Consider the following 22,850-nt stretch of genomic DNA (forward strand, 5'->3'; position numbering starts at 1 on the left):
ATCCCATCAAATTCATTGTAAAGTTCGAATTGGGGTCTCTAATAAGATTCTCACATCCAGTAATCAACCTACCTCCAATTGCTCTTCTTTCCTACTATTTCCCTTGTCATAGCCTCTGCTGAAACCACTTGTTCACCAAAACCCACTGCCTCTGACCTGAAGATTTATAACGTACAACTTACCGTCTGTGTTCCCATTTTTAAAGTTCTTCATTAGTCGTTAAGGACATAGAAAATAAACTTTATGATATATTTGTTATAAAAAAAGATGCTATATTGCAAACCCATATTCCCACCTCCCAGTATAAGAAATAGCACATTACGATTAGCTTTAAAGTCCCCTGGATGTCCTTCCTAAGTCTTCCACCTTTTTCTAACCCTTGATTGGTAACCTTCATCCTGAGTTCACTGTTTATCTCTGCTTTCTTTTCTTTAGTATTATTACGTGCATTTTCCTTCCTATGCAATGTATCATTTAAATTTGAATTTTAATTGACATGAAAGGATTCGTTCTGTCAGTGTTTTTCCATGACATCATTTTGTGCTCAATGTTATGTTCCTGAGATGTATCAATGCATCAGTGTTGTTGCCTTTATCTCTAAGTCTCTCTCTCCCCCCTTTTCTTTTAAACTCTTGTAAAGCATTCCATTTTGTAAATATATCACAATTCCTTTATCCAGTTACTGTCAGTGACATAGTTCTGTTTTCTCCAAGAATTTTTTCTATTTTTAGTGTACTGCAGTGAACATTCCTGTGCATTTCTTATGGGTCATATTTGCAAGAGTTTCTTTAGGTGCATACCTCCTGGTTCATAGGGTTTGAGCGTTTTAAATTTATTAGACACTGCCAACTTATTTTCCAAAATAGTTGTAACAATTTATGCTTGTACCTGCAAGGTACACACATTCCAGTTGTTTCAAAACCACGTTAACTCTTGATATTAGACTTTCAGTGTTTTGATTTGATGTTCTGTTACTAATGAAGTTGGCTGTCTCTTCATGTGTGTGGTCAGCATTCATATTCCCTCTTCTACAGAGTGCCTTTACTAGTTTTTTACTCAATTTTCTATTTGGTGGTTTGTCTTTTTTTCCTATCTTATGAACGAGACCTTTATATATTCCAGAAACAAATGCTTAGTCAAAGATTTCTTCATGCAGTTCGTGGCTTTTCTTTTCATGTCTTTATGTGACTATTGATGAGCAGAAATTCTTAATTTTAATATAGTAGAATTTATCAATCTTATATTTAAGGCTCCTGCTTTTTACATTTGGTTTAAGATTATCCTTCCATACTCTAATCTCATAGACATATTCTACTGTATTGCCTCCTAAAAGCTTTGTATTTTTGCCTTTCACCTTTAGGTTTTTATTCCAATAGTAATTGATTTCTTGTATGGTGCAAGGTAGAAGTCAATTTCATCTTTGTCCTTGTGGGAAACTAATTGTTATAGCATCAAAAGTCTATCCTTTACTAACTCTTCTGCTTTGCTGGCTCTGGCATAATTCAAGTATCCATATATGTGTGTGTCAACTTGAGGGCTCTCTACTCTGCTCCATTGGTTCATTTTCTACCTTTGTACCAATGCTATAGTTACTATAACTTTAAAATAAATCTTGATGAGGCAAGTTTGTTTGTTTTTTTCCCAGGTGTATCATGGTGGTTTTTGACCCTTTGCTATATCATATAAATTTTAGAATTAAACTCCACAAAGACACAAAAAGAATATTTGGGGATTTTATTGGAATTATATGAAACCAATAAGTCAACTTGGCGAAAGTTGACATATTTATTGTATCAAGTTCCAATTTCTCTGTATTTATGTAAGATTACTGTAAAAATCTTCCAATACAGGTTTATAATTTTCTCCGTAAATGTTTTTTAAAATTTTGTAATATATTTGTCCCTAGGTACTGTAGTTTTATACTATATAAATGATGTCTTTTAAAATTATATTTAAAAATATACATTTCTGTGTAGAGATACACAATTGGATTCTGTATAGTGGCTTTGAATCCAACAAACTTACTAAACTTTCTTATTAATTGTAATAATCTGTGGATGCTTTGGAGTTTTTATGTTATCAGCAACTATGACAGTTTCTTTCTTCTTTCCCACTTCTGATATTGTTTTCTTGTCTTACTTCACTGGCTAGAATATCCAGGACAGTGTTGTATAGAGATGGTGACAGTGGATGCCCTTTCAAATTCCTTTATCTTAAAGAAAATGTGTCCAATATCTCACCATTGTATGATGTTTTCTATAGGTTTTTGTAGACATCCTTTATTAGGTGGAAGGAGGAAGTTTCCTTCTCTTCCTAGTTAAGGGTTTTATCACATATGGATGTTGAATGAGATAATCATATGTTTCATATCCTTTAATGTGGACACTGTCTCCTGTCCCCTCTGACCCACCAAACGTGGAAACTAGAGCTCAAGTTCTGGCCCCAACAAATGTCCTTGAGGAACAAGGCAGGTTCAGTGTTCCACTTGCATCTGAGTTCCTGCTTTCACCCACATGTAGGCTTCTCTGAACTCCTACTTTCTTGCTAGCTTGATGTTGTCTTTTTTAAAAAGACATTTTATATTTTATCTAGAAATTTTTCTTGTTTCTAGGGATGAGTGGCTCAGTGTATTTAGTCCACTGTACAAGATGTAGAAGTCTTACTTTCTTTTCTGTCAAAATACTGTCCATCACTTCTTTCAAAGCTTCCCTTGAAGTTTGCCTTCTTTAGGTTTTCCTTTCTATTATCCTTTGGAAATTTTAACTTCACTAAATCTAGTTGTTTATGTCACTTCCTGACCTTTGCCACTCAACATTCTAATTTTTTAAGAAATTAATTACCTTTTTTAAAGATTGAGGCTGACCAGTTGTATGTGCATGCTGTTTTGTTGTCCCTTTCAACATCTTCTTACCTATCTTAGAGACCGTCGCATTTTCAGTTCATGAAGACAAAGGGGTGCTTTCTTCTTTTTCTGCCCATCCTAGACTTCTATACCTGCACATTCCAGTTGCTGCGTGCACTTTGCATTCTCTCAGTAAACCTGGGCTGCTTTACAACTCCACCCTTCTATGTTCCTTTTCTACATGAGAGGAAAATTTCTCTTCTGAACAAAGCCGAGTCTCTTGTAAATGTCTGTGCAAAAACTGAGACACTCCTGGCAAAAAATCCAAATCAGAAGGATATCTCATTCTCTCTCTCTCTTCATTTATAGTAAGCATTCCTGATTCTTCTCTTGATCAACATTTTCTTTTTTCATATGTTATATATTTTCCTATTTATTATGTTTGCTGCTTACTGTCCATCTACCTCAGTAGAACCTAAGGTCCACAGGGTGTGGATCTAATCTGTCTGTGCGTGATGAGTCTCAAAAACGGCCCAGCCTTGAGCAGGGGCTCCTTAAACACTTGAGTGACATGCAACATTTGCATAGGCAAATGGCAAAAAAGAAAAGAAAACTCCATGATTTACTTTTCTCAAATGGTTTAATATGTTCTTAATCAGTGATATTTTATTTTATGCTTTTAGATATCAACATGGCAGGGGAACCCAAACCATACAGACCAAAACCTGGAAACAAGAGGCCCCTTTCTGCACTTTATAGGTAAGTATGCAAATACTATTTTGCTATATGTAGTTGTGAAAATTTTTTTGCTACTTTGAAAGGCGATAAAACCTGTAAAGCATCAAATATTTTGAAGAACAATCTTCACTGGCATAAGGTACAGTCGTGTGTCACTTAACAACAGGGATACGTTCTGAGAAATGCATTAGGTGATTTTGTCATTATGTGAACATCATAGGATGTACTTACACAAACATAGATGGTATAGCCCACTACACACCTAGGCTATATGGTACCAGTCTTAGGGGACCACCGTCGTATATGTGGTCCTTTGTTGATGGAAGCATCGTTATGCTGCCCATGACTGAACAACAAAATATTGGTGGTCAAAACATAAATGTATCATGCAGCATTGACAGGGATATTGGAAGCCTAACTTTCTCATCTCTGCTTAAACAATCCTTCCACAAGATATTTTCTAATAAAATCTAATAAAAATCTCTAATGATTCTACTTGACAAGTGGTGGAAAGGTCAATATTTGTTGACTACTGCATGCCGTGTACTGTGGGTGTTTTACGTGTGTTCTAATTAAATTTTCACAAAATCCTGCAATGTAGATATTGCTATTCTCATCATATTGATCAAGAACCTGATATAAAGCTTCTTAGAGATTTTCCGTAGGTCACAGCATTGGTAAATAATGACACCAATACTCAAACTCATGTTTTCTGATGCCACACTGAATTCTTTCCACCTGGTCGTTCAGCCTCTTTTGTTACAAAGTACATGTTCCTTTCATCCTCATTTCTCCAAAACGTCAAATACAGACCTTCTCTTCTTCAGAGAGACATATCTAACTCCTTTAACCTTTCCTAATATGCTTCAGTCTGAGTCAGTTTAATACTCTGAGCTTTTCTCTCTACATGCCCAAATTTATCAGTGTCCACATCTATAGTCTCAATTCTAGGTGGCTGGAGTAGATTATATTTAGCATCTTTATTGTTCTATATATACTTCTATTAGATTTTTAAAAATCAGTTGATTTGGGGAAGAAGACAAAAGTAAACTCCTGGAACTTTCGATTCTTTAAAAATAACTACTTTTGGAAAAAAACGTCGTGTTTTGCTGTTAAGCCATATGTCACACTTCATGTACTTTTGCCATTGGTTTTTGTACTGTAAGTGCTGACTTTGCATCTATCTCTGTTAAATTCCCTTTTGTTAGATTTAGCCAATTGTTCCAGGCTATTGAGATCTCCTATCATCCAATTTATTTGGTCCTCTCCCAGACACACATCATTCCATCAGTCATCAGTGTCCGCATCCAAAGAGCTAATGTGAGTGTCAAGCAAGGCCCCCTTTTTTCTAGATACATTTGGATAAAGGAGAATTGAATCATACATGTTAAGATTGATTGTGTTCCGATGTAGTGAAGTAAGAAGAGTGCTCAAAAGATAGCTTGGAGCCGTTTCATTTTCTTTGTTCTCTGAAAACTAGCATATCTTCTTTTCAGCTACTCATAGCCTCATTTCCTGAAGTATAAAATAAGAGGGTTGGAACTAGATGAGTTCCACACCTAACACCCTAGGGCTCTCTAATGTATGGCCATGAGAGATCTTAAAAGATATATTGGAGATATATCTTAATTGTTCTTATTATTTTGGCTATGTCAATTTATTTAATTTTAATAAAAAAGATATAGAAAGATGGAAAGCTACAGGACTTGAAAAATGTTGATAATTGGTCATAAGGCAGTATTGATGTTAAAGGTCAGAGAGAAAGTGATCAAGAAAAGGCAAATGATACTTTCTGTACCTTTTTTGAGGTAAAGAACAATGTTTATAAAACAGAGAAATGCAAATTATTTTTGATCAAATTTATTTTTAAATGTATGTGTGGAGCTGCAGCTCATGCAGAAGATTTGAAAAGTCACATTTTCAAGTATTAACAAAACAAGCTGGCAATAGCTTTTTTTCTCATGAAAGAGTTACCACTATCTGTGTAATGATGTTAATTTTCCTATTTTCCCTGTTCTTGGAGTGTTTTGATTTTTTTTGTGAGAATAGAAGTTTATGACAAGAAGCAAATGTCTTTTTAACTGTTATTTCTCTATTACTAAGTAATGTTGAATTGTGAATTCAAAAGAATTAGAAGCAGAAGTTCATTTAAATCTGATATATTGTACACAAATCACATTAGTGGGGAGATGTTTATTTATCCTGTTTTCATCTGTCTACACAGATGAGGCTGGGGTGCACTCAAATTTCAAAACAATAGCAGAGAGAAAAAAAGGAGTGAACGTGCAGCAGAGAAAGCCCTGTTATACACGCTTTCTCATTCCTACAGGAGCTTAATAACCATGATACCTTACTTTTATGTAGACAAACTGCATTTTCAGAGTCATTATTCGTCTGTTCACTACAGAACTCCGCAAGGTTGTTATTATGTGCTTTACTTTATAGACGAGAAAACTAAGTTTCCAAGACAATAAAGGATTCACCCAAAGTCAGATAACACGATTGGGAACTGAACTCTGGGTTTCAGCCTTCAAGTCTAATGATCTTGCCACTAGACCACAGCTCCCCATGTTTACTCACCTGCTACCATTTAAACAATACGATGATAAAAAGCAGAGATTCCTGCCCACGAGAACCAATGGTCAGTTATATTTCTGTCCACAAATGCCATACCAGCAGGTGGCAAAGGAAAGACTATACACTATACACAGCCCAAGAATGAGAGCGACCGCCTATTTGTGTGAGCAGAGGGCGCAGATTTTGAACTTCAAGTTCTTTATCTAACACAATAGTTGCATAATTTTCCTGATAGGGTAAGATTGCATAATTGGGGTGAAAGTACCTGACTCAGGGTAGGGAACGTGGTAGCAGCTTGAAAAGGGCTGGTTTCTACTTTGCAGTTCTTTGCATCTTTGGGTCTGTTCCCTTCTCTGTAAAATGAGTGCTGGAACAATTTCATTGTTCATTCATTCATAGACATGAGACATGTGCACTGTGGACCTACTATGGTTTAGCACTGTGGTAGCTGTGCTTCTAGGCAGATGACACAGAAGATGCCAAGGCTGCCAGGCAGGGAGAGATGATAACGAAATAAAAGTAGAATATTTTTACGGTTATTGGTCACCTCTGCTTTGCCTCCAACCTGCTATGTCTTTGTGTCTATTTGCTCCGTAAATAGATGTAAATTATACGCCATCAGACTGTCGTCTTCTCTTATGTCCATTGTATCTCCATCATCAACCACATGGAGTACCCGCTGAGGCTTCACTTTGCTTTGTCATTTATTTATTTATTTATTTATTTTAGATTTTTTAAACTTTTTTCCTTTTTCTCCCCAAAGCCCCCCAGTACATAGTTGTATAATTCTTCGTTGTGGGTCCTTCTAGTTGTGGCATGTGGGATGCCGCCTCAGCGTGGTTTGATGAGCAGTACCATGTCCGCGCCCAGGATTCGAACCAACGAAACACTGGGCCGCCTGCAGCGGAGCGCGCGAACTTAACCACTCGGCCACGGGGCCGGCCCCAGCTTTGTAATTTATTTTAATAGGACTTTTAGTTTAGCCAAAAAACCTTCACTGAGTGTTTATCATGTGGTTTAATTAACATGGTACGCATAGAAGACACAAAATTTTTTTAAAAACATAGAAAATCTTCAAAATATTTACTGTCTTATGCACATATAATTAAGGAACATAAATAAAATATGCATATAGTTCTATAAGAAAATAAATGAAAGTTAACTGATTCTGCCTAGGGGAAGAGAGTGAAAATCTGGATGACAGCTGAGCCAGCTTCTGAGTGAGCAGGCCTTCATTCAGCATACAAAGGGAAAGAAGGGCATGGGGGCAAAGAAAATGTGTGCCAAGGCAAAGGCACCAAGATAAAGAAGAATGTCTCCTGGTGGGAACTAGGATAGCCTACTTGCTGGAGAACAAGTAACTGGAACAATGTGGCAGCCTGGATATGAGGATCTCTAAGTGCCTGCTCATCAGCTTAAGGAGATTTGGCTTTCATTCTGCAGGCAACAAGGCACCATTTGAATATGGTGAGTGGTTGGACATGGGATGTAAGGAAGAGTGAGAGTCACAGATATGTCCAAGATTTCTAGCTTAGGCAAGTAGGGGAAGGATCACGTGATTCTGATAGGAGAAAGAGGAAGGTCATGATACACAGCAGCGGGCTCTGATGGTGGGGAAGGAAGCAAAAAGAAATCATTTCAGTCTTGGACATGAATTTATAAAGACAGACAATTCATTAAAATAGCACTTGCAATAAAAATGTCTCCCATTAGAGGCTATTTGTAAATGAAACATAATTAATCATTTGTGAACATTCCATAAATATTAGACCTAGCCCCAATAGTGAATAGCGAATCCATTCTCTAGGGAAAATATTGTAACTTTTAATAAATTGCTGCTTCGAATGTGCAACGTACTTTACACAGTGTCTATAGTGCTCTAAGATAATAATTCTCCCCCAGGAAGTGAATTTCCCAGAATGCCAAGTTCCAATTAATGCTAAATAATTGCTAAAGGAGAATAATTGTATGATGGTTTTGCTTGTGCATGTAAAGGGAGACAGATCTTTCCTCTCTGATGTAAGTAAAGCCAATAAGCAGAGAACAAAGATAATGTTTATCAGAGCTGAACAAGTCCAGGTTTTCATTCACCAAGAGGCAGCCCTCCAGTCACGGGGAGCACAGCTCAGTAAGACACATAAAACATCCAGTTTCATCCCACTCATTGCATGGATATTACTAAGTATCCCATCCAAATAGGGTTTTATGGCTGTTATACAGATGCCTTTCATAGCAACCCTGCCACCCCACACAGATGACCATGACAATCAAGATTGTCACTGCAAGCAACCTCAAGACTCCTTAAGATGTCTAAAGCATAACTTATAGTATCACCATTTTAAGATCACCACAATTGGCGGTGGTAGCCGTGAATGCAGGTTGTATTATGACAACTTCAGTGATCAAAAATTTTCAGAGCACAGGCCAAGTAAGGTGACTGCAGCAAAACAGCTCTGGTGATTTGTTTACCACTGGACCTACATGAGTTCTATTATTGTCTTTCATGGTGACTCTTGCACATCCTCAGGTGACCCAAAATGTCCCCTACAGCCTTGGCAATAGAAACGAAACAATGGAAGCTAATCTCAGGTAATGGTAAATAGCAAAAATCAAATATAGAGGAAAAGTATCCACTTCCTTGACTTGCTCTTTTTGCTGAGAAATGTTTACTGATTAGCTGTTGATTATTTTATTTATTCTCTGTCTCCTTTTATAATGTCAAGGATAATACACATTCACTTTTAGACGCTTAACACTTCCAATGTCAATGCCTCCCTTCGTACAGGTTCCATTTCACCTGCCTCGCCAGGTGAGCCCACTCCGAAAGCCATCTAGGAATGGACCCTTGATTTTTGACCCGAGTGTGAGGAGGAGAGGGAAATGCTGATGCATCCTGTGCTTCTGAAACAGACACAAGCCCGAGCACTGACATGCCTATGAGGTTCAGTTTCAAAGTATGTTGTTGCTGGGTCTGTGTAGCGATTGCAGTCTCTTTTTGCTCTGGGTCCAGCCTTTCCTAGGCAATCAAATTACTGACACAGAAAAATGTAGCTGCCAATATCCACAAGAGAAGATACAAAATAAATGTCCACTTCTAAAACTCAAAGCGGAATATCCATACATCTGGGTAATTGAGGGTGAGTTCTCTTTCACTCACGCTTCCCAAGGGAATATTGAAATGCGGTCGAACCTGAAAAGGTCCCAAACACTCCCTTTGTTGATGGTTTATAACTGTGCAAATGTTTTGTATGACTATATTCGGTGGAAAGGGTGTTAGGCGGGCCTGGCTCCTAAAACTGGCGCAGCCTTACCAGTGATCTGTATCGGACCTCTTGTTCCTTAGCTTCCTCAGCTGCGTAAAGGAAGAATAAAGGTTTCCTGAAAGATGATCTATTTAAGGAGCGTGGAACTCTTGGAGATGCTCTACACATTTTAGTTATTCTCATTATTATGATTATTCAAAGAAAAAGGTCAATAATAAAGTATTTTAAGAAGTAATTTTAAAGGAGCCCGGAGCTATGATAATGTTGCTAAAATTCACACAGTCAACTAAACAGGTTAACATTACCCATCACTGCCTAAAGAAGAGATATATTTTTTAAAGATGATGTTTACTTATAGTATGTCCCTCATATTTCAACACTAAGCAAATGTAATTTATAAACCTTTTAATTTAAAATGTTTAAAGAAATGCTGACATGATACCCATTAAAATAGTTCTGCTGCAGGCAATTCTCTGCTAGGTTAAAGAATGGCCTATTTGCAGTTCTCCATTATTTTTTTTAAGGCATAAATATTCATGAGTATCTTCTTGCATATGTAAAGAACACGGTAGCAGGAAAGGGAGACTAGATGGTGCAATTCTTTAATTCAGAGAATCCATCTCAAAGGCTTTTTGAAAGACTACAGTTCTATTAGTTTGATTTGAGGTAATTTATGGTAAAAATCAAAGGAAGCAAACCATGCAACCAATTTTAAAAAGAGGTAAATAATAAGAGCCAAGAATGAGCTGGGAGTTGGGAGTGGAGTGAGCAGGTAGCATCAGGCAAATTAGATTTAGACAACTTATGGAATAATAGGCATTACAGGTGAGCAGCAGACTTAGCTATTGGGTTCCTGGCAGCCAAAGCAAAAAGGAGGAGGAACATGATGATTTATATAACCATCTATTAAAAGACAGCATTCCAATCTGGGATCAGAAACTATTTTTTTTTCCTTAACTCTCTCTTCTGAGAGAAACTTATTGCATGTGCAATCATCTAAACAGCACAATAGATACTACCCTCAGTAGAAGTTATACAACACACACACACACACACACACACACACACACAATATTTTTAAACTAATGGAATTTTCTTATGAAGTTTCTTAGTAAAAGCCAAGGATAAATAGCAGTAGAACAAGCCACAGAGTCTTCCTTTCTGCTTCTCCCAAGGCAGTTTACTATCTTGTGACAAACTGCACAAAACTCAAAAAAGAGTGATGTTCCAAGATGTCTAGATCTGCATAGCAGCCGGATTTAAATTCCCCACACGGCTGCATTCTGAGAGGAGACAGAAAGCAAGATGGCCTGACCCCTTGGTTGGCTTGTCTACCCAGCCCCAAGGACTGGAAGAAAAACACCCTGCTGGGACATTTATAGCCTTTCACATAGGGGCCTCTTGATCTGTTACTTGATACCCCTCCTCTGGGGTGGGGAGAAACGGGAAAGCAGTGGTCAACCTAGCCTGGGATAGAAGGGGCTGAAATTTTACCCCATCCTCACTGTTGCCGGGTACAAATGAAGACATGCAGATCTTTTCTTGTAGCTGGTACTTTTCCTGTACTTCAGCACTGCAGCCTCTCATGAAATAGTTGCTTTCTTTCAGTTGTGAACATGGGGTTTTCTGTTGGACCAAGGCCTCCTCAACAGCAGGACTCCAGTGTGATGGCCTTTTGTGCTCTGTGCTCTTTGTTTCTTACTTCGTGCTTTGCATGATGGGGTATTCAAGTTAGAACACTGACACTAACACTGCTGGTCCCCACCGGAGCGCAGGAGGGTGGTGGGAGTCTCATATTGCTGGGTCGTTGCCTGCGTGCTCCCTGCCTGGGAGGAAGGTGCTTTCCAGATTTTATCTCCCAAAGGACAATGCTCTTGCATGCTCGCAAGGTGGAGTGTCTTCACTGTCACTGCTGATTTCATTATTTTGGTTTTTCTGATCATTATCCTTAGATCCAGTGACCTGTTATTTTAGGACAGCCCTCAACCCCAGGTAAAGAATTTAGGACCTTGAGCTTGCAACCTAAGATATATTTATAAGTTGGTTGTAAGAAGAGTTAAGTCATTCCCTTTTGCCCCTCAAGGGCTCTTGTCCCTCTGTCTTCTCAATCCACACATTAAGTTCAAAATTCCAGGATGTTCCGCATTCCACAAGGCTACATGGACAGGAGGATGAAAGAAATTGAAATGTGTCTAAAGTCTTGTTTCTAGACAAATCAAATTAAAGACTAAAAATTCTTCAGTGTGGGAGTGGTACCCTTTCTTTACACTGTTAATACAACTAAAGACCAAATCTTCTCCCAACCCAGAAGTTCTCTCCACAAAGGTAGTAGACAAAGAAAGCACTTTTTAAAATAAATATTAACCCAGAGTGTGATGTGCATCATAGCTGATCTACTAAGAAATCGCAAAGGCAGAAATAAATCTCACCCTTTAAATAATGAAGCAGATATAACCCATTCTGTATATGTTCTCAGGATAAACAGTAACGAGTCCTCAAGAAGGAGGATCTGACAGGACCCTTTCCCATGCGTAGTTCATCATAAATTCACCTTAAGTGGGGTGACCATCTATGTCAACTAACTGAAAGTTGGTTTTATCCAAAAGAATATTAAACTTTTCATATCTTGAGCCAGCCCTGATGGCCTAATGGTTAAAGCTCAGTGTGCTGCACTTCAGCAGCCTGGGTTCATTTCCCCATCACAGAACCACACCACCTGTCTATCAGTTGCCATGCTGTGGCAGCGGCTCACACAGAAGAACTAGAAGGACTTACCACTAGGATATACAACCATCCACTGGGGCTGTGGGGAGAAAAAAAAAGAGGAAGATTGGCAACAGATGTTACCTCAGGGTGAATCTTTACCTGCTAAAAAAAAAAAAAATGAACCCTCAAAGATTAGGCTAATTGAATGTTCTTGATGGGTCAAATATTGGCCTTTCAAAGGTATGCTGTAAGAAAACAAAAACACTTCTTGCACTTGGAACACGTAGGTTAGCCTCCTACCCTCCCACAGACACTGGGAGATGGGGCTGCTACTTCCCTTGGTGCTTACATTTCAAAGAGATGGCGCCCTGGTCCTAGAGAAAAGGCTTGCCTAGGCCATAAAGGTTTATGTAGCCTTCGAAAGGATTTAGATGCATTTCAGAAAGAGAAGAGAGTCCTTACAATGACAAATTTTCTAAAATAGAAAAAGGAGGAGCGGGAAATCTCTTCCCTTATTTTCAGGAGGGAGTATTAAGTTTTAAGTTTGTAGGTTTTTGTCTCAATTTATTTAAAAGTACAATCGACAGTGATATTTAAGGACGGGCTCATATGAAATAGATGGACAGTTCCTGTAATAACGCCCCTTCCCCAGAGGCTATGGCTGTGTACCCCTCACTGATGGCTCCTCTGAAGCACTGGGCTTCTCCCATAATGTTCCCATCACACAGACAAGGATGCTTTGTGGCCAGACTGACTGCTTATCTTCTAACTGGAAAAAAACCAGTAATAAGAAAAATGCCACGTTGTAGAAGAATGTCTGAGCCCATACGAAATGAGGAGAGGAGAAAAGAGGAAATGAGTATTTATAATACAGATAGACATGATTGGATTAATGAGAAACCAAACAGCTCGTTTTCCTCTGTCATCTTGTCTCCCTTTACCTTGTGAATGATTTTTTTAACCACATGTAACTATTTTATAAAATTAACTGATTCTCTTATCTTTATAAAAATATATTTTCTCCTGGTCAATTAACATTCAAAAATACTTTAAAATTATAAGCTAATAGAAAATGTTGCGTTATAGAAAGATTTTTGAAGTTTTAACTATGAGCAAGTTTTGCATGGTAAAAAAAGTGAAGTTTGTAAGTTTGTGAGCTTTGGTTGGCTTTAAATGCATTAATTAGAAACTAGTCCACAATTTTCTTGCAAAAATTACATAAACTCTTTGGTGTCTTTGCAAGACTAGTGCTTCTGGTTGAGTTATAAGTACCAAAAGGGAAGCTAGAAATGCCTCCTTTTTCAATGTCTAGACAAATGAGGGCAAGAAGGGGAACACAGTCTTACTCGGTCATCAATCAGCCATGTATGATGAATGGTTCTCATGAAAATTAGTTCTTTGGGAAATTAGTGAACTCAGACTTTCAAAATTTCTCTCTAGTGGAATGATAACATGATTGATAATTCATCCTTATTGGTATTGTTAAATTTCAGACTACTCAGAGTACTAAGGGATCTTCCGACATATAATTCATCTATATTTACTGTAAGGTGGAATCGAGAGAGAAGGGGCTTGTCGTGAGCTCAGCATATTACATTGCAAACGAAACTGAGACGCTACATAGTTTGCCCTTTAATATTTGTCTGAAATATCTTCTGTCTGGCAAAATCTCCTCTTATGCGTCAGGATCACTGAGTCCTGAAAGATGTCAGTGGCCATTAGAAGGAACACGGGATTGAAGTCCCAAAACCGGCACCCACCTCCTGTACCTGCTGCTATGGGTCCAGCCAACTAGCCCAGTTCTCTCATAATAACATGAAGGAGTTAAGATAAACCATTTCTTAGTTTATGCCCATTTCTAACATTTTGAGATGCTGCTATTTACTTTCTAATCCAGAGACTCAAGTAAGGCATAGGTGCTTCATTAACAAGTTTATTCCTATTTTCCTTCAAAATCTACCCAGTATCTTAAAATATTCGTATCTTTTGACTAAGTAATTCTATTTCTAGACATATATCTAAGAAAATAATCCTAAATATTTTTAAAATGTAAAAAAATTAAATTAAATTATTCCCAAGGTGTTCTTTGCATTTTTATTTATAATATTGGGTAATCTTATCCAAACAAATTATTATGCAGTAATGGACATGGCACAGCCATTAGATGGAATATTCACCAAGTGTTCATAATGACATGGGAAAAGATTTAAGATTTGACTAGAGAAGAAAGGCAAAATTATATAAGCAGCATATATAACAGCATCTAATTACAGGCATACCTTGTTTTATTGCAATTCATTTTATTGTGCTTTGCAGATAATTGCGTTTTTTCACAAGACCCTCCACCAGGAAAATGATTACGACTCGCTGAAGGCTCAGATGATGCTTAGCATTTTTTAGCAATGAAGTATTTTTTAATTAAGGTAAATACATTTTTTTAGACATAATGCTGTTGTACACTTAATACACTACAGTATAGTGTAGACATAACTTTTATGTGTGCTGGGAAACCAAAAAATTCACGTGAATCACTTTATGGCGAAATTTGCTTTATTGCAGTGGTCTAGAACTGAGCCCATAATGTCTCCGAGGTATGCCTGCATATTAACAGCATATGTTATATAAACAGACAGCCAAAACTATTTAACAAATGAAACAAACATATGCAGAGAAAAATATGGAGAATAAAATATTAGTTGTAATCATCTTTGGACAGTAAGAACATGGATGATATTTTTCTTGTAACTTTAACACCTAATGCAAATTTTCTTTAATGAGAATTTTATAACCAAAAAAAAAGGAGAGTGAGATAATTAAAAACCAGATTTTTACAGTGGTAGATAATAAGCATCACACAAAAGCACTCATGCAGAGGGCCGGCCTGATGACATAGTGATTAAGTTTGCACATCCGATTCTGCAGCCTGGGTTTCACCAGTTCAGATCCTGGGCACTGACCACACACGACTCATCAAGCCATGCTGTGGTGGCATCCCACATAGAAGAACTAGAAGGATTTACAGCTAGGATGTACAAGCATGTACTGGGGCTTTGGAGAGAAAAAAAAAGAGGAAGATTGGCAACAGATGTTAGCTCAGGGCCAATCTTCCTCACCAAAAAAGCATACCTTTAAAAAAAAAAGCACTGGACTCTTTGTCCCTGGTGTGGTACAAAATCAGTTAAACCGATACAGGCCTTCATCTTTAGAACTAGACTCCTTTAGTCACCATGGTTATTAGAAAAGTTAATTTTCTAAAAGGGCAACTTCATTAACATCAGTCATACAGTTCAGCACAGGCCGACAGCCCCATGCGCAGAGGCAGTTCCCCTGCCAGGGCTAAGGAGCCACCTGTCTGTCAGTCAAGGCCACATCAGGATTAGGAGCTCAGCATGCAGGGTGGGTGGAGGGAGCCGGGTGCAGGGCAAAATCAGCTAAGTCATCGAATCTTCAAAACTGGAAAAATCAAAATTTATGAGCCCTTAAGTAGTACGATGAAATAAGTAATCAGGAATGCATGGTGATGGCAGTTCTGACTACAGGATAGTGAGCCAGCGCTAAGACAGTGGCGCCTGCCTGACAATAATGGTCTCTCTTTGTGTTTAAAGTTGCTCTTCAGCCGGCTTTGCTGCTGTGGCTGCTGCTTTAAAAGGACATAGTGTAGTGAGCTACCAATAGAAGCAGAATCATTTAAATAAGGCCCAGGTTAGGAGGGGGGGTTGGAGGGATGGTGGGTTGGGGGTGGGGAGAGGCATGGCAACAAGATGGGGCATAGGGTCTGTGTTCCTGACTCTTCACAGAGAGAATCCATGAAGGCAGGACAGCTGATGGTGATGAGCCTGAGTACAGTAAATGGATCAGAATGCACTTTTTATGAGAATGATGCACCAACCAATAGCTGAGTTTAGAAAGGAAACAGAGGATGACCCACAGAATACAGATAATCATGTGTGAAATAGCATTTTGAGTTGCTTAGCAACTGTTACGGGCACTTTAAGTCCTATTCTTACTGAAACTATCCACAACATCAGGCTGAAGACATTATTGTGAAATTGTGAGGATTCTAGAATTTAAGTACAATTGTAACTTCTAATTTCCAGATTTGCTGAAGATTGTCTTTCTCTCGCTCTCTTTTTGTTTTTACTCTCTGTTGCCTAACCTCAATATAGCAAATCTCAATGTTTAGAGGGTTCAGAAAAGAAACATGGTGTGACCAGTATTTGAAAATATGAATTAAATTGAGGGTAAAAAACGTTGAAACACATGGCATGAAAAAAATAAAGATATTATGAAAGACGTAAGTAATATCAGGCATCCATTTTAACTGAGAAATCAAACGTATTTTTAAAAATGTTAACCTGAAGAAATGAAAAGCAAGAAAGAGCAGCCTTCTGTGTGGCTGAAGCCAAACGTGGGCAGACTGTTGTTAGACCGACAGTCTGTGCTCAGCCTGGCCGGAGAGAGTGCCTTCCAGGGGCCAGGCAATGAGCCACAGGTCCTTGGCCATAGACCCAGATCCAGAACAAAGCTCCAGTCCTGGGATATTGACTGAAAAAGGCTGGAAAGGCAGCTGGGCACTCCATTGATCTGATCTCCATGAGGGACCTTGGGATGGCAGCCATTAGAACTTATTAAAAGCCAGGAAAGAAACCAAATTTTAGAGACAACTCAATTTGGTAGACAGAAGAGTGAAGGACAAAATCAGTATTTCACATGGGGTCATCCCTCTGAGTCTGCCGTGGAATAATGGCGACGTGGAGAGGAATTTGTGATCCCAGCCAATTGGAATGGACCACGTGATCTCCAGCCTGGAGGAATGACTTATCTCTAAGCCTCTACTAACAGAGCCCGATCAGGGATTGACCAAATTCAGCCTATATTAGAGACTCTCAGTAGCTCTAGTGGGGGAGAAGGAAAAACGGAGTCATCCATCTAGTGACTGGTGACTCATCTAGTCACCCATCAAGTAATTATTAAGCACCTACTGGACTCTGTTTAGGGCCCTAAGGATACATAAGTCAACAAAATGGACAAAAATCCCTGACCTTGCCTTTGAGTGTGAGGTAAATGCTAATCAACAAAAATGAGCAATTGAATTAACCATAAGTTAGAAGGTAGGAGGCGTTATAGAAAACGGAAAGCAAGGAGAGAGGGATAAGGAATGGGAAGGGAAGTGCTGCCATTTTGAATAGGGCAATGTGTGAAGACCTGGCCGAGAAGGTGGTGCCTGAGCCCCGATGTGAAGAGGTACTGAGCAGGTAAGGTTCCACCTGGGGGAAAAGCATTCTGAACAGAGGGACTGCCAGCATACAGGGCGTAAAGTAGAAGTGTATCCACATGTTTAAGAAAAAGCAAGGCCTGTGTTTCTGGAGCAAGTCAAATGGAGGAGGTGAGAGGATAATGGGAGAGAGATCATGGGGCCACCAAATCACGTAAAGCCATATAGACTGTTGAAATTCTTTGGCTTTTACTCTGAGCGAAATGGAGAGCTTTTGGAAGGTTTTAAGCAAAGGACATACATTTTGAAAGGTCATTTTAGCTTTATGTTGAGAATAGGTTCTGAAAGAACGAGGGAGGAACCTGGGAAAACAGGCAGGCGGTGATGGTGACTCAGATAATGTGGTAGCAGCTGAGATGGAAGAAGTGGTTATGTTATGGATATATTTTGAAAGCAGAGCCAACAAACTTACCGACAGATTGAATGTGAACTGTGAGAGAAAGAACAGAGTCAAGGATATTAGTATCTACTGCTCAATAAAATTTACTGGTTTAAAAAGTCCTTATTTGCATATTCTGTAATCTCGGCTGGGTTCAGCTGAGTGGTTCTGCTCTATGTGGCATCCAAGGTGGCTTCTGCACTTACATTTCTGGTTCCTCAGTTGGGGCCGGCTGGAGCAGCTGTGATGGCTGAGCATCTTCCTCCGCATGGTCCCTTCATGTGGTTAGCTTAGACTTTCTCACAGCACAGTGGTCTCAAAGGGATCAGAGTTTTACATAGTGACTGAGTTCAAGAAGAGGGAAGCAGCTGCCTGTCCTCATAAAATCCAGGTTGAAAGTTCCACCTCTGTGTCACATCTGCCACATTCTGTTCATGAAAGCAAGTCATAAGGCCAGTCCATATATAAGCTGAGAGGACGTAGACTCCAGCTCTTGCTGGGTGGAGGGAAGGAATTGCTGATGGCCATCTATCTACCATAGATGTCTCCAAGGTTTTTGGACTGAGCATCTGGACATACGAAGTTGCAATAAAGTGAGATGAGGAATACTCATGGCAGAGGTGGGAGTAGGTCAAGGTGGGTGGTAGAAATTAGGAGTTTAGTTTGTAGACATGCTAAAATTTAGCTATCTATTAGACATCTGAGTGAAGATGTCAAGTAGATGGTTGAATACCCAATCTGGAGTTCAGCGAGGGGTGTGGACTGCATGTGCACATTTGTCAGTCATCAGTATGTAGATGGTACTTGAAGCCACGAGACTGGATGAGAACAAACACCAAAGGAATAAGGAAAGATGGAAAAGAGAGGAATTCCAAGGACTGAGCTCTGGAACACACTAATATTCAAAGTCGGGAACTAGCAAAGGTGATTCAAAAGAAACAACTAGTAAGGTGCCTCTGCTGGGGCTGGCTGGTATGAAACCCAGTAAAGAAAATGTTTTCAGGAAGAAGTAAGTAATTGGTCAAGTGCTCTGCAAAGCTCACGTTAACTAATAATTCACCCTTGGACTCAGCCTTGTGGAGGCTGTTGGAGATTTCAACAACAATGTATCCATCAGGTTTGGGGTCATGGCTCAATCCTGCGGTTAACTCAGGGAGCAGCCCAGGAGGGGTTGGGCCCTGGAATTAGACGCCCACGCTCATAAAATAGCGATAGCTGCAGGGCTGGAGGGACACTGACTAGAAGCCAAATGCAGCTGTGCCAGTCAGGTGGAGCTTTCAACACAATCTGGGAGGAGGGGAGAGTGAGCAATCCAGGCAAATGATTGGCGTCACACAGTTTTGTCAACATGTGGCAGTTAAGGTCATTGAATTAACGTTAAGTGCCAGGGTTTAACTTTTTCAAATAACAGGGAGCAGGGGGTGGTTGGGGGGCTGAATCTGAGAGGGGCTGAGGTTACCAAGACAGGAACTCAGGCAGGAGATTAATCTGCCAGAGAAGTTTGCCACTGGGAAGAGGGCAGAAACACAGTTAGGCAAAACGTATGCAAAAGTGACTTGTTCTCCAGCATTGTAGACGTCCGCTACGACTTAGGCCGAAGGGGTTTCAAGTGTTTTACTAAGAGAAGGTGGAGGAGAGGGTGAGGTTGCCCCTGGGACCTGGAGCGGTATGAGAATGTGGGGCACAGGCGAAGAGTGTGGACGGGAGGCAGGGGCTGAGGGAGGCGTGGGAGGACAAAAGGCGACTGCTGGCGGCCAGCCCCGTGGCGGAGTGGTTTAAGTTTGCATGCTCTGCTCCGGCAGCCTACCGACGTGGCGCCGCTCATCAGGCCACGCTGAGGCAGCGAGCGTCCCACATAGCGCAACTAGAAGGACCTGCAACTAGAACATACAACTATGAACTGGGGGCTTTGGGGAGAAGAAGAAGAAAAAAAAAGAAGATTGGCAACAGATGTTAGCTCAGGTGCCAATCTTTAAAAAAAAAAGTCAACTGCTCATCTCAACCTGCTCGGGCTGGCCCTGTGCATACATGTATTATGTCACTTAGCACCATTCACAGTCTGCACAACTTATTTTGACTGGCAATCAAAAGATGGCACAGAATTGTATTGGCTCTGATATCTTTATTTAAAATGGAGGGGAAACAGACATAAATGACATCAGCATTCTGCAAAGAGCAGGCGGATTGAGACATGAAACTAGATAACGCTGTGAGCGAGTCCCTGCTTCCCGGGCTGTGCTCTTGGCAGGTGCTGGTTCCCTGTAGGATTTAACAGCTATTAGCAAATAGCTAAATAAGACAATTGAAAGAGACAGCCGAGCAGCCCCTTGCCAGTTTTTCTTGAATTTGCTTCCTTTTACTACATGGGTTTGGAACTGAGATGGCAAATCTTCCAACCAGAAAATAATTGAGTTAGTAAGAAACTCTTTTCAGAAGATCATTTTTCTTATTTTAATGGAAAGATCCACAGAGTTGTGTGCACTCCCTTCCAGTGTGGGGTGTGATGAGGTTCATTCTGGAATCATAGTGGAGCCAGGGGGAGAGCCTATACTCTGCCCTAGCCAGATATTGGCCAAATCTGCCCTCAGCCCTACCCCCGGGGCTGTTAGAAAAAGAGTTGCAGGTCTCCCAGGAGGATCTGCCAATGGTTAACGATCTCTCTTGCCAGGAGGTTCTTCTTTATACTTGACCTGCATTCCACCTGCTGTATTTCAATCCTCCCAGTAGATTTATGAAAGGACGTTACAGCCTGTCAGAGGGAGCTGAGCCCTGAGCCTCAATTTCCAATGTGGTGACAGTCATGACTGAGTGTCAAAGCTGCCGGAGATTGCCGGTTGATGCCACGGCCATTCATTAGTCTGTCCCTGGAGTTAGGAGCATGGATGGTGGTAACTGCAAGTGGAACTCACCAAGGGGCCTGCTGAGAGCCTTTAGCAGAGATTTCACTGGCCACGAAAGCCCTTGGAAAAGTATCACAGGAAATAGAGGGGAAGCTCTATTTTTCCAGAGAGATGGAACCTGTTGTAGGCAGATGCCGCCATCGGAGGGAAGGAGCCTGACTTTCCTCAGCTTGGAGGAGAATTTGATGCTCTTTTAATGGCCAGCAAATAACATACAGGAAAAATGGTACAAATATGCTACAATATTAAGAACTGCAAGTCTTAATCACACTGCCTGAGTTATCATCCTGCTGGATGACTTTCTAGCTTTAAGATATTGGGAAAATTACTCACTCTCCCTCTGTCTCAGTTTCCTATGTATAAAATAGAGACGACAATGGCACCACCTTCACAGGGGGGTTTTAAGAGTTCAATGTGCTAAAATGCTTAGAATAGCATGTCAAATTCAAAATCTTGGCTATTATCATAAATGAGACCTTAAGAATGCGTTCTTATTTGTCCATGTTGGCATATGGACTGCGTGTCTAGGAATCCGGGGTCTGCTGCAGACTTTATACCTCTTTATTCCTTTTGTAAGTTTGAGCAAATTTCTGCACCTTCTGCTAGCACGGAGTTGGTAAATACACATTTGGACATTCTTCTTCTCCTTTCCTTTCCTATCTCTGTGGCAGATGTAGGTTAATTACAGCCCGTCACACCCTGAAGCCTGGGGAGGTTTTAGAATTCCTGTCAACACGTTGTTCCCGGCAGTCACCATCAATTAGTCAGACTTGACATGAAAATTAAAACTTATTTGACCTCTCAGCTTTAGAGCATACAAGCTTTTTTTTTTTACGATTTTATTTTTTTCTGTTTTCTCCCCAAAGCCCCCCAGTACATAGTTGTATATTCTTTTTTTGTTGTGGGTCCTTCTAGTTGTTGCATGTGGGACGCTGCCTCAGCGTGGTTTAGATGAGCAGTGCCATGTCCGCGCCCAGGATTCGAACCAACGAAACACTGGGCCGCCTGCAGCGGAGAGCGCGAACTTAACCACTCGGCCACGGGGCCAGCCCCGCATACAAGCTTTTAAGGAAGTGATTATTCCCACTCTTAGCCACGTCAGGCTATCCGATCACAGTCTCAGCCCAAACTCTGCTTTGCCACAAATTTCTCAATGTTGTTGACAAGACATCACAAAAGGCTACACTTGGGAGCATCCTCATGCATCCATCATAACACTACACCCTTGTCAGTAGCCACACGTGGAAAGGGCTCGGCTTGGCACAAGAATGCACTGCGAGTGCCTGTTCATGGTCAGTGGACAACGGTATCTCGGAGTCTTGTTCTACCAAGGATGCTGGCTGACAAGTCCTGCTCAGACTTCTTCTGGCAGATGGAGGTGGGGAGGTCGCTGCCTGTGCAGACCAGCACTTCTCCCCAGCTGTGCACAAAGAAAGCTCCTTCTTCCTAACCAGCCTCTTGTTGCCACAGCGGGAGCTCCAAGGGTGCGTCCCCTAGGCGTTTAGTCCCTGGTCGGCTGGCGCAGGAGTCTGCGATGCTTTTGCTTTTGTTTTTCCTCTCAAGGTGAAGAGAAGAGAATAGCCAAGAGAATAAGTTCCACAGACAGATTCTGATTTTCTCTGGAGGTCACGAAACTCACCTTCAGTTACCTGTGAATATCCTGTCCCTGTTACATAAAGAAGGCTCTTGTTTGTTTGTTTAATCTTTTGGCAACAAATGAATTTTTAAGAATACTGACAGAATTGTGTTTTTTTTAATGTGCAAAATGTTCAGTAAAGGGAGACATCTAGGAATCACATGACAAGTACTTATCTTTGATGAAAATCGCCATCTTTGGCTCACATTTAGACATTTACCTTGAAAAAAAGCCTGTTTAAATCGGAAAGCCTTGGAGTGATGGAAATGTCATGCAGATGTGTTTATATTACAAATGGTTAAGAATGAAAGGTAGACAATTTTAAATATCAAAATAAGATTCCTATAATCCTTAAGAAGGTTATTAAGCTATTTTAAAAATAACGTATCATATTATTTCATAAATACGGAGCAATCCGTTAGCTAATAGTTGACTCACAATGACCTGGCCCACCATCATGTCCCACGTGAGGCCAGATAGAGCAGAGGTCCAGCCAGTGTAGCGTTTATTGTGTTCTTTCCCCTTTCTTAGAGC

At 40.2% G+C, this 22,850-nt stretch overlaps 1 protein-coding gene across 1 annotated transcript in view; it reads left to right on the plus strand.

Moving 5' to 3' along the window:
* The window catches only part of RALYL (RALY RNA binding protein like), a 611,999-nt gene that overhangs the window by 505,197 nt on the left and 83,952 nt on the right, over positions 1-22,850 (plus strand). The window contains exon 3 of the mRNA XM_046641854.1: positions 3,526-3,601. Within this exon, the coding sequence (XP_046497810.1) occupies positions 3,526-3,601 (76 nt within the window). The remainder of the gene's footprint in view (positions 1-3,525; positions 3,602-22,850) is intronic.

Source organism: Equus quagga, chromosome 16 (assembly GCF_021613505.1).
Source record: "Equus quagga isolate Etosha38 chromosome 16, UCLA_HA_Equagga_1.0, whole genome shotgun sequence".
Lineage (NCBI taxonomy): Eukaryota > Metazoa > Chordata > Mammalia > Perissodactyla > Equidae > Equus > Equus quagga.